At 39.2% G+C, this 13,311-nt stretch overlaps 1 protein-coding gene across 3 annotated transcripts in view; it reads right to left on the reverse strand.

Moving 5' to 3' along the window:
- Nucleotides 1–13,311, reverse strand: part of LOC117155805 (uncharacterized) — a 77,391-nt gene that overhangs the window by 4,517 nt on the left and 59,563 nt on the right. For all 3 annotated transcript variants that reach the window (XM_033332177.2, XM_033332178.2, XM_033332175.2), the window contains exon 5: nt 4,840–4,930. In XM_033332177.2, coding sequence (XP_033188068.1) covers nt 4,840–4,930 — 91 coding nt within the window. The remainder of the gene's footprint in view (nt 1–4,839; nt 4,931–13,311) is intronic.

Below are 13,311 nucleotides of genomic sequence, written 5' to 3' on the forward strand. Positions count from 1 at the left end.
TATATTATACAGAGAGTCGCAGATATTAACGGCCAAACGTTGCCAGTATATTCTGTGCGCGTAAATAGGGAAAAAGTCTTATACAAACATAGGTCGTTTAAAACTTTATTAAAAAGTTACGACAAAAATATGAAATACGAAGGGAACAGTGGCAGACTTACGGTTATTGCGACATAACGTAGGAATACATCAGCGATATTTACGTTCTATCTGTTTATTTGAAGGCAGCTAATTCCCATGTGAAAATGTTCATCAAAACAGATAATTCAGGATCGAAGAGGCTGAGAGTAGAATTTATTATCCAGCGAATTTCATTTCCATTTTCTTTCATTTCGTTAAATGTAATCATTTTGAGATGTGAACATCTTGGAATGGAGAATTTGCTACATTTGCATAAACCGAACGAACGTACGTGTCGCTGATGTGTTCTTACATTATATCGCAATAAGCGCGAGCCTCTTACTGTTCCCTTTGTATTATATTTCATTTCATTTTTGTCATAACTTTTTAATCAAGTTTTAAACGACCTATGTTTGTATAAAAATTTTATCTCCTCTTTCCTTCTTCCCCAATATACATGCGAACAAAAAATGAGAAATATTTTCAATACCAAATAACTCGAAATTTGGAGATCCTTGGTATTTCTTCGACAATTCTTTTTAATATTTACTCCTCTATATTAACTTTTAATACTTCTTTCCACGTTTCTTAATATTTGGAGATACATTGTCTGACTCTACACGAAGTAATCTACTTAGAATTCTACTTCCCGGTCAGACACGTCTATCCAAATGATGCAATGTTGCAGTATTGCGGATGAGTCGTAAATAGATTGGGAAGGATATCCTTCGGGCTTCAAATACTTGGGATTTTGATACTATAGCAAATAGAAACTTGAGAATAGCAACCCTTGCGATAATTCACGAGAAACTGAAGGATCGCAGACGGCAAAATTTTAGAGTAAAAATTGGAAATAATTCCAATTGTGTTTCTCGAAATTCTGAAGCAAAATAGTTATTTAATGATATCAAGTCGAATTCCACGATCAAAAACAGTTAATACGTAACGAAGATTTGTAGCATCGATGTCGTGATCGCTTGAGATCACTTCTTACCGTATCTCCTTCTTCGAAAACATCTACGGTATACCGCGTGACTTATGAATATTTAATAACACTTGCTACTAAATTATACAATTGGCAATTTTCTCGGTGGGCTATTACCGTAATCGGTTTCATAGCCTACGGCAAATGTTAATACCTAGATAGGCAGAAATACATATAGAGCATAAATTGATTCCAGTCAATTAGTAACCTCATACCATATATTGGACGGATTATTACGTTGCCCTGTGTAGATGAAGCCACGCAATTTACCGTCTCTCAGAACGGGTCGCGCTATTAACTCAACCTTCGACAAATTTGCTCGAGATGCTTCTTGATTGTCTATTGTAAAACTTTCGCAAAGGTTAGAAGCACGGGAAACAGGGAAGAGAAAGAGAGACAGGAGTGGAGGCTAGTTTCGTTGTTTTTGCGCGGCCACTGTTGTTTTATTGGGCCATTCGAGCGAGTTAAGTTTGTTAACAGGCTCATCCAGCTCGGTTGGTCACCGTAACGAGACGTGGTGAAAAATATCGTCTCTACCGTGAATTTTCAAATTAATGCTGGGCGCTAAAGTCAGAAAGAATTGAAAAATTAGAAAATAATCCTCTTTGTATTCCGTTTGCGGTTCCATAGCTGTGAAGAAAACGTAAAAGTTTTAATTCGGTTTTCTGCCGATAAAAAAATATTTCGCGCATCTTTTTTCCTTTGAATGCGAAGCTTATAGTTTTGGGAAGTTTCACTTGGAAATATTAGTGAAGCTATGTACCAAAGTTGCAGATACGCTGCATCATAAAAGTTATAAACGTTACTATGTATGACATGGTGTGACACGTATTTCACCACAGGTATGCACGACTTGTTCAACAAGAGTGAATTAATACCTAGCCTTCTGTGCTTACTTAACTTTCATTAATATTCACATTTCAACGCTTGAGGGATATTTTAAGCAAAGAGGAAGGATCTGGCGTATTTCATAGTTATTTCTCCCAAAGTGTTGCAAATTTTCCTCGTGTCATAAAAAGGAATCGTATTCAGCAAGTATCACTGAGTTTGGTAGCCATTCGGCGCGCGATCGCGCGTAACGAAATTTCTCACGAAGCTTCTTTTGCGAAAGTGTTCTAGGAAAGTGCTCAGGCGATCGGTCGAAACGACGGCAACATGACGTAGAATTTACATTGCAAAAAAGTTTACGAGATTGTTGTGTAAAAGAAGGATAACTTCAGAGGAGCTGTAATCTTTATTTCTTTGCGTGACCCTACGAAATTCTAGCAGAGTCGATCGAGAAAGGAGCAAAGAATTCTTCTTCGTATTCTTTCGGACGAGGGAATCCTCGTCGAACTTGCGGAAGCTTGCAACGACACGTCAAATAAAATTAGAGATCACGCGTGTCGGCTAATCCAACGAGATAACAAGGGGGAACGAGAACAATGGCAACGAATGTTTTTCCAAATGGAATTTTATTTCGTTTCGCGATAATAACAGCCATTTTGTCTTTTCGTCTTTGCCCATTTTTCCCTTTATTTTCTCAGACTCGCTTGCACTCGAAATAATATTTGAATTTCCCAAGTTAGTTCCCAGGAACGACCTATATTTTTCGATTTAGTCTTCCTTAGATTTCCTAACGAAAAATTCCACACAGTTTGGATATGGAGTAGTGGAAATGTACGAGAATACCTGGACAAATTTTAGCGGCGCGAATATTGCAGATATTTCGAGGATGCGTTCGTGAAGATTTCTGGCGAAAATTCGCCGCGACAGATAGAGCGTTGCACGATCTTCGTCCACGCGTTTTAACCAACGCGATGCGAGATTGGAATCGATTTGTCGCGGGAACGAAAGACAAGCGCGGAATTGCTATCGAATGAAAACTTTCCGCGAACTTCCCTTCTCGTTTTTGCCTCTCGGGAGGCCTCTTTCTCGTTTGTACTTGTTCGACAGTTTACGAACGACGAATCTCGATATCTCCGATTCGTTTAATCAATCCGAAATCGTTTAGTATCATATAATTACGGTGTATTTTCACGCTAGAACTATCAGAGTGAAATAACCAACTGGTAAACTTTCATAGAAATTTTATAGATTTATCGCGGCATATCTTTGATAAAATATTAGGTTGTCCGAAAAGTTTCTTTCGCTTTATGAGAAAATAATAGACGCGCAACGTTTTTGGTTTTATATTATTTTGTCGAATTACGTACGATCCATTTTGTTCTGTTGAGATAAACATTTCACAGACTTGGTTTCGCGTTTGTATGCATTGCTGTAAAAAATACGTTTGCGAAAGAAACACACTTTCCGGACAACCTAATATATGGATACATAAGAAAAGTTTACACAATGAAAATACTCAATGACAACTTCTACGAATTCGTAGCGTTAAATCAAAGAAACATGAAAACATATGAAACAGAAAATAAGATAAAAAATATCGTAGTACAAAAATTTGTGCCATCGATATCGGTTATCGGTAACCAAAATAAAATTTTGGTCATCGATAATGGTTATTGGTAACCACGAAAAATCCCGATCATTTATATTGGTTACTGGTAACCGACAATGGTTATTCGTAACAAGAACAAATAAAAATTCATATTTTTCAATCGTTTTGTTTTTTGAGAAATTTCTTTGAAATTTACTGGTAACTGACTTCCATGTAAATAACAATGAAATTTTTACTCGCTGACTTTTTTCTAGAAAAATTGTTGAATACTTGACTATTACCTCGGATCTCTGAGTATTAAATAAAAATAACTCGAAATTGGAATTCGATAATTTTCCCTGAAGGTAGAAAACTTTTTATCTGACTTGGGTATGACGATAATGGAAACATCAGATAATACAATCTTTCAGATTTATAGCGTTACACCAATATCTGTTTCTAAGATCAAGTTCTTAAAATTCGAAGATTCGTTTGTCTGATTCGACACGGCACCATCTACTTACGCTTTTACTTCCCGGTCAAGACGCGTCTATACAAACGATTCTGATGCTCTGGCATTACATACGGATCGTAAATAAACTAGAAAAGGTATCCCAACAAGCTGGGGATCTTAGAATTATGGGAAATAAAAATTTTGGTACCACGACCCTCGTGATATATCACTTGCTATGACTCCTACGGTTTTCCCCAATTCTTAAAGTATATACATCCCATGCATTGAGTACCACATATTTCTATACTACCCTTCCTTTCTATCCTCACAAGAAATACTCTTGAATGTGCTCCACGTCGCACCATTCTGCCGTGAAGTTCCATTCATCCACCGTTTTTACTATCAACACTATCCATTATTATTTTCATTTTTGTTTTATTTATCCAGACTTTGTTCGTCCTTTCGATTTATTTATTCGCATCTTCGATTTATTTGTCCCGGACAAGAGAATAAAATTCACAGTCAACTTCAAACAGACTGCATAGGAAAACGTATTTACACCATTCACGACACACGAAACTCGATACGTCTGCAAGATACAGAGATTTGTTTGACTTGAATAAAAGACTACAATTTAAAGAAAACTTGAGACGGACCGAGAAGAAAATAAATATGTCATCCACTGTGCTATACGTAGTGGAAAACGTATCAAGTAAAATAAATATAATATAAAATGAACAAACTATGAAATACAACGTAATATAAAATAGGATAAATAATATACGAAATACAAAGTAATATAAGACAAAATATAAAATAAGTATAAATAAAATAAACATACAGACAACGGTAACAGATACGTACTCTCTTCTTCGGACAAATCCTCGCCGAGGCACTGCAGCACGGCTCTCAGGTCGGAGGCGGTGATGTATCCTCGATTGTGTTTGTCGAACACCTGCAAGCAAACAACGAATCGCTACAGAAAACTTCTACACCGTATGCCATCGGTTAGAGCATTCGGGTTTGAATCATCCGGGCGAGATAGATTCTTTTATTTCGAGATAAATGGAATATCCGCGCAAAGAAAATGGCAGACGGCACTTTTCTCTCTCCGAACTTAACGGGAGGGTTGCTCTTTTCGAGGGCGTCGATAATCGCGCGGACGATGAGGCTCGCGAGTAAATGCCGACGCGGGAATAATAACGAGGTGCACGTCTCTATTATTTGTCAGGCCGTGCCGCTGTCGCAGACGCAATCACGAAACCATCGCACTTTTGTGGAAGTAGAATTGGGATTGATGCAGCTCCTGGGAACGTTCTCTGTGCGACGACCTTCGACTCGTTCGTCTAGCTCCCGGTGCAAACGTCCTTCTCCGACGTTTGCTTCGTTACCAGCAAATTAATGGGTTTGCATTTTCCATGGAAAGAGAAACCAGGCCACGTTTCTAAGGAGTCACGTGCGCAGCCACAGCGTCGAGCAACGATGTCCATTCGCGACCAACGTCGTCGAGATTTCTACTGAATTGTCAAGCAAACAAGTAAAGTTCATCGACCGAGGATAACGAGGGGGTGGAAAGGGGAGTAAACAGGATCGAAAAACGGTTATTTTCGCTGATCTTAATGGTCGATTTTCGGTACCGTGGGAATACAGTTGCTCGCGAAAGTATTTGAACACTGGTAAACATCTTTTCCGATATATCGTGTTATATTAAATATATATGATATATCCGTTATATGAAATCTTTTGAAAGTTGGACAAATCCGATTAGTATCTCGCGATCGCATTAATCAAGTTTCAAACAAATTAAAAAATATTTATATTAATAAGTCTCCGTATTCAGTGGGATTATCTTTAATATTTTATATACTTCAGATGGCTATTCATGCCGTGTACCGTATACCATTCCTTTTTACAAGATATATGTTTGCAATAAATATCTTGCAACATTTATTAATCAATAGAAGCATGGCAGCCGCGTCTTGTTACAGGGTTAACGACATTTCAAAATGTTTGTTATGAAACACACAATACACACACAGAAATTTTCTATGATAATTGTCCGAACACTTTCCTGAGCCATCAGTCGGTGTTTTGCGATTATGGGGAATATTTGTTACGGTAGGAAGAATAATTGAATTAGAGAGCTGATCGTTATTCGGTTATAATACAAATATTGTAATGCAAATGGTATTACACGAATATCTCAATTCGTCTGGCGGTTCGACATTCGATCTGCGTTTCTGTTTTTATTGGCTAACGAAATTGCACAGCCACGTTTATTCATCGGATATTTTGAAATCGTCCAGATCCACATAATCACGTTGATCCCGTATTTTTAAACATGTTTCTAGTTAGTTCAAATAAAGAGAAATCGATATTCGCTCTGACTATTTACGATATAAAGAAAACATCGCTCCAATGTTGAACGATTTTTGTTCAAAATATTACATCGCGATAAATGGAATAATAAATGTGTTTCGTAATGTTCAGAACCATTATACTATCCAAAGTTTAATTTTCCATGATGCCGTTAGTGGAAAGTGAACAAGCTCGGAACGCTACCTGTTTCTTAAACGAAGATAGGCAAATTGATAGAGAGAAAAGTTGGGTTGCTTAACGAGAATCGTCTCCTTACGATACCGTGCTTCGCTGGCGCGCAATATGTAGTTGGTATTTATTTAAATGGAGCTACGCATCGATTCTGCTCGTTATTTCGCTTACAAGGTAACGCCTTCGTTGCAAGTCGGAAACCTACTTTCCAACAGCGTACAAAACAATTTATGGAAGATTATTTATGGAATAATGTGCCTTAGCTTTATTCAGCAAAGAGATAGAACACTCGAGTAACTAAATAGTCGTTTTCGCCCCCTTAACTTTCCACCATCTGATCAAGTTTACGCACAATGGCGCCAAAAGTTTCTTCCCTCGGCAATTACGCAATGCGTTCCAATTTGCGAAGTCCTTCTTAGACGAGGTAGGGATAAGGGCTCGCTCGAACACCCTTCCATTCTTTCCCTTTCCGCAGCATCTTGAGGTCAAAGGTAACAACGTCGGGTAGATAGTCGGTGATTGCGAATCGACCAGTTTCCAGGTGGCGGAACTCGCCGAGTCTCCCATTACAGCTTAACGATTACACACACTTTTCTGTTTCTCCGCTGACTGGAAATCGTTGGACTGGCTCCGTTTCCGATCACAGGGGAATATTGTTCTCCATTGTGCAAGGAAATGGGAAAGGGCAAAGAAAAAAGTTTCACGCAAGAGCCGCGTCTCGAATCGCGACGACGCGCTTTGACGTGACATTCTCACATTCATCGACGTAGGAAATCGTAATCAAGCAGTCATTACGGCAATTACCAAATCGTTAGCTCTCTAACTATTCCATTATTTGCTCGCACGAGTGGTTGGTCGTGTGGTCGTCTAGCCAACAAATATAGCACGTCGTAATCAACACTATCGTTATTTGCATACTCGAGAACCGAGCGTGTCTCATGACGATTCCATCGTACGATGAGTGCAATTTTTGCGCGATAGTTTCATCAGTGAGTGATTGGCGAACGGATCGTCGATCGACCTATCGAACGAGTCTCAGTGGAGAATCGAATTCGAAGCATTTGGATCGGAACGATCGATCTGATTGATTAATCCACGGTTGTTCGTGATCGACTTTTTTCTGAGACGCATCGATCAGCCGCGAAATTGGATACTTCAGCAACTAAACGAAAGGAAGAGATTGTGTTTCGGAAAATGGAAAAGTAGACATTGGTTTTCAATGCCTGGAATACACTGGAATCGTGCCAATAGACGTGTAAACTGTGCGTAATTAATCAATCGCCGATTAAGTCTGCGTTGCAAAGGTTAAGGACGATTAATCGCATACACGCTGTGACGCGCGTATCGCGTATTCTACGTCGACCCTCTTGAAACAATGTCACGGCTGAACGAGGCAGACTAACGAGGAAAAAATCTGTCGCTGATCGGGGCCGTTGCCAATTAGTTCTCTTTACAATTCACGATAATAAACTGGAATATTAAACAAATCGCAGAGAAACTAAACAGAGAAAACGAGAAAAAGAAATAACGCGACAAAAGAAACTGTGTCATATATATGCTAATGCAGAAGACGAAGATTAAAATAGCCGATTTTTCGTATCCAATTCACCCTATGATCTCTGATCTAAGATCGCCTTATGCTGTTCTCTCATGCATACGCTCGTTTGTCTCGCGCAAACGTGTACCAGCGACAGAATAAATCAAGCCAGGCTCTTGCCAGGCTACGAGCGAGATAACCAAATAAGTTCGTGAGCTTTATCGCGAATCCCGGACAAATCGTTGAAATTTGGCACGACCAGAGGCAGGTACGAGAGAAAATCGAAAAAAGGATTATAGAAGGGAATGGCAGTCGCTACTGCGATAAGATGATAATCGCGAGACGTTAGGACGTTGGGACGTGACGAACGTAATCGAGGCTGTAAGAGCATAAAGAATTTCCCAAGTGTCGGGCCATTCGCATCCGGAATATTAAGATTCGCTCCAATTCCTCGCACCCTTCGATTCCTTTCGTGATAACCAATTAGCCCATTGTTTCATCCTCTTCTTTCAAAGCATACACTTTGTGATATTAAAAGTGGCTCGCTTAAAAGGGCATATCTTTTCTATTAGCTGGGCGCGTACCTTTTCTATTTGCCTCGCGTAAATCCAATGAAAAGCCACTTTTGTCGATTAAGGAGCGATTACACTGTTAGTAAGGCGAGAAGATAACGTTTCTGGTTTTCTGCCGTGGTCGAAGAAACACCGTTGACTCACGATGGATGTTCGTTTTTGACGATGTTACAGTAGTCCTTTGCTGGTTTAAATTAACTTAAATTGGACTCTCTGCAGCTTTCAACTGACTCAAAGGGCGAGCAACGTACAATATTTGCATGCCAATACTCCTGGCACACGATCTGGATTTTTGACCCGTGACTCTCTTCTGTTCGTCGTAGATCTCTCCGGTTCACAGATTATTCCATTTTTCTTCCTATCGATGCGTGTTCCTTACAGACAATAAATTGTTTGTTCGGTGCAGCGATCTGCATACTCAACGACCTCTCAGATTTTGAACCTTGTTGCTTTTCGATTCGTTTGGATATTCTTCTCTGCAATTCGTTTATTCGTAGAAGCCACGCAAAAATTCTACTTGACATCGTAGAATTACAGATAATTAATTTGAACGTATCAAATTGTTTTACAAATTCGATATCGTTAACTGATAAAACTCATACCTCCCACGTGTAAATACCAATACATTTCCATTTTGAAATTTAATTTGTTCACGGTTGAATAACATCGATCGCGCAATGAATAACATACTCCATTAATTATATACGTTAAAACGATTCATATTTCACTACGCGAATTGACTCCCGGAACCGCGCAAAATACGGTTTGTATTTAACAAACAAAAGAAGAGGAAGAAGACCAACATTTCAGAATGCAGATCATGGAATATGGCGTTTGGCAAGAGATCGCCGTCGCGTTTTTTTTTTTCTCTCTCGATATTTTTGTCCTTGTTAGCTTTTCTCTAATGTTCACCCTTTCGCCTCTTTTCCCTTCCTCAACGAACGTAATAAATCTTACTGGTCATTCGCTATACTCTCGATCGTTTTATCCCGTTCTTTCGAAGCTGTTTCTCGCTTTCATCCGCGCTTTTCACTTTTTTCTCTCGTGTTTTCCGGCTCTTTTTCCTTTCTTTCTCTTCCTCCCTTCCCTTTTTTTTTATTCGCCGGTGCCTGGCTACAATCCGGCTGCCGGCGCGCTCGCCAGGCCACGGAGATTAAAATATCGACTCGGGACACTGCGATACGTCGCGTCTGACCCCAATGCCGGCTCGCTAAACTCTTTAAGCGCGCGTTAGGCGATTTAAAGCGATCGAGGCGAAGCTTTCAACGCGAGTGACGGGTTGAATCGCTCTCTCACGCCGCCGAGCCAACGACTCCAAGCGCTTTCACACTGTCATCGTTTATTCTCCTGCCATTGTTAATCGAATAATCAACGATAGGACGCGTGTAATGAAGCGTATTACGCACCTAGGGATTTCGATACGGTGTTTGTTCCTCGTCATTATTAACATTCAATCGTTGATTTTCCAAGGGATATTTGATGCGCGATAAAACGAAGTTAATTAATCCGTATCGAATAAAGGCGGCCCACGATATATGTATACTTCCCACGATAAATATTCCGCCTCGCCTATTACGAAGCCAGATACTCAGCCTGACAACAAGCTTGATTTCCAGACAATATGATTGCCAACGAGACGATCGTCGATCATCGAATCTAAAACTAAATTAATTCCGCGTGGTAAAACGAGCAGGGAAAACGAGTACCGCGAGAAGTCATTAGCGCTCGATATTAAGCTGAAAATTCATTCGAATCAATTAAAAAATTTCGATAACTTTTACGATCGCGTAGGTCGAAGAGCTGGAAGAAAAATCCACGCGTTAGTCTCCTCGTGGAGATAATTGCTTGAAAACGAGGCGAAAATTATTTTTTTAAATTTCAAGCGGCCGCGATCGTGAGTAGATACGAGAAGCTAAATGGAGCGGTAAAAGTGACCAGCGTCGGCCGATAGCGTGCGTCCGCGCGTAAGCACGTAATGGCTTGGAGAATGGAACGAGGAGAAGGAAGAGGAACGGGTCGTTAATAGCAAGACTGAGTGTAGGCCGCACGCAACGGCGAACAGGTCGTTCTCTGGATACCGCAAATTGCTTTGTTATATCTATGTACGTATGTATGTATGTATACATATATGTCTGTTCATAAGTATTAAGACGTTTATAAAAGGTTGAATTGTGTAATAAAATGAACGATTACTAGGGAATTATTAAAGTCTTTAACAAATCTCATTTGAAATCCTACGCTTTAAAGAACTCATGCACTCAATATTATAATAACACCAGTTACGTACAATTCGATTAAATTCCTTTTTTACCTATCTTTGTCGTGTCTTTCTTTAAGGGTTTCAGCCAATCTCGGCATTCATATCTATCGAGATATGTATAATTTTATGTGCTAGACTAGATTGACCGTGTAGTAGTGATTCATGTATGTGAATACGAGTGTATGGAAGTATGCGTGTGCGCGGCACCTCGAAAACAAAGGAATGCAAACTGTTCAGTTAACAGTGTGGTATGGAAGAAGGTGAGACGCGTGCAAGTATCGATGAATATCTTTGAAATCGTTTATCAAATAAATGTATAACTATTGTAATATAAATTCTAAGTGTAAATTTAGTGTTCCTATACCATTATTTCGGCAATTAAGATCCAAAATTCTCAACAGTATCACTGGTCTTCTTACCGTATTTGTCGCTTTTTGATCCGACGAATTCTGTAAATGATTTTACATATTTAGTTTCCTGATAGACTAGATCAATTATTGCGTTCTTTACGAGACCAGTTGATGTCCTCTTGTGTATTTACGAACGGGAATTTATACGCGTGATACCGCAATGAAAACCATAACTTGGTTAAATGTACTGATATTCAACATCGAATAACGAATGAAATAATACTCGAGTTTTATCTGGCTGACAAATTGACCCCTGACCAGGGATGGTAATACGAGCCTCGTTAACGGACGAAAAGAGACGAATATTCCATGGAAATGGTATCGTATTCGAATTAATATGCAACGATTTCTTGGATAAACGGAAGAACAGAGGATGATTAAATTGATATCGCGGTGGTGATTTTTCTTACCGGATTCCAGCTTGAATATATGCATGAAGGATCATAGGGAGGACGACGAGACGAAGATTTTTTCCCTGATAATCGAGAAACGCTCGAGGAAATAGTATAAACGCAGCCGGCCAAGACGAAAAGGAAGGGAGAAAAAGGGAACGAGTGGAAACGGTTGGTTGGTGGAGAAAGAGAAGAAAGGGAAGACCAGGCAACAAAGGCCGCGAAATGGCTAGGAAAGTGTATGTAGACGGCAGGGCGGAAAGAAGAATGGTGCACGAAAACGACGGCAGGATGAATGTCCTTGTGGTCGAGCTGCGATGGTACAGTCATTAGAATGTATTGTGGCTCAACGGTTTGACACGCTCCCTTTTGCGACGCGTCGCTCCACATACCTCCGGTTCTCGTTCTCCAGAAAGTTTATCTCCGCCAAGGCCTTTTCACTTTTACGTATTGGCAGATGCACAGAATTGCGCTCCTCCTGCATATAAACCGGTCATTCTAATATACTAAATAATAGGTAGTAGAGCGCTATACTTTTTTTGATCTTTTGTGGACCGTGGCTCGGTCAGCTCTGCTGTAGAGTGGTGAGAATGCGTAGATGGTAAAGGCACTCGTGGATAACACAGACAGACTATCAGACTATTTTCTAAATTTGATAGCTATTATAAGTTATTATAATCTTGGGTAATGATATAGCGGAATCGTAGAATTAATGGAGGGTAAAATTAGTTCCTTAACAATGAAGTACGGTTGTCAGATAAGTTTCTTTCGTTTTATAAGAAAATATCAGACGCACAATGTCTTTTGTTTTATGTTAGTTTATTGAGTTATGCACGAACATAATAATAGAAATAAAATGAAATAGATCATATCTAATTCAATAAAATAATATAAAACAGAAATTGTTGTGCATCTATTATCAGCTTATGAAACGAAAAAAACTTTTCGGACAACCTAATCCTTGGTGTTTCACGTCGAATGATCGTACTTCGATCGATAAAAACAAGGTGCTAATATTCTAAATAATCTGTACATAATTTAGATAATGTTAGATAAATAATGTACAAATAATAATGAAAGCTTCATATCAATATCTTTCCGACGAGAATAAGTTGTCAATGTGGAGTCAACGTAATTTACATTTTATACGATATATTGAAATAAAACTTTATATTTGTATTGACATTTTCTTTCCGTTTTTTAGGTCGCATTTAGGTTTCGTAGGTCGCATTATTCTTTTTATACACAACAGATAAAACAAAATGTAGTGGTCTCGAGTGTATCCAAAGCTTAAAATATTAGTAGCCGCTACTACTTCTCAGTTTAATTTACGACTTCGCTATATCTCGACACGCAATACACAACTGCGATTGATTTATTTGAACAACAGTTGCCGGAATCGCAAATGATTCATTTGTCTCTGTCCGTCGAATATCAACAAATTGGGAACGCTTTCTTGAGCAAAGGCGTACGAGAAACGGAGGACCTCTATTTCTGTTGCGACGTTGCATAGTTATATCGACGTTGTTTACATTACATTTTGGCAGTGCAATCAAGGAAATGGTAACTAACATGGGTTTGTTAAATTTCTTAGTCAAAGCTAACTAAGCACAGT

The sequence above is a fragment of the Bombus vancouverensis genome, chromosome 6 (assembly GCF_051014615.1).
Source record: "Bombus vancouverensis nearcticus chromosome 6, iyBomVanc1_principal, whole genome shotgun sequence".
Taxonomy (NCBI): Eukaryota; Metazoa; Arthropoda; class Insecta; order Hymenoptera; family Apidae; genus Bombus; species Bombus vancouverensis.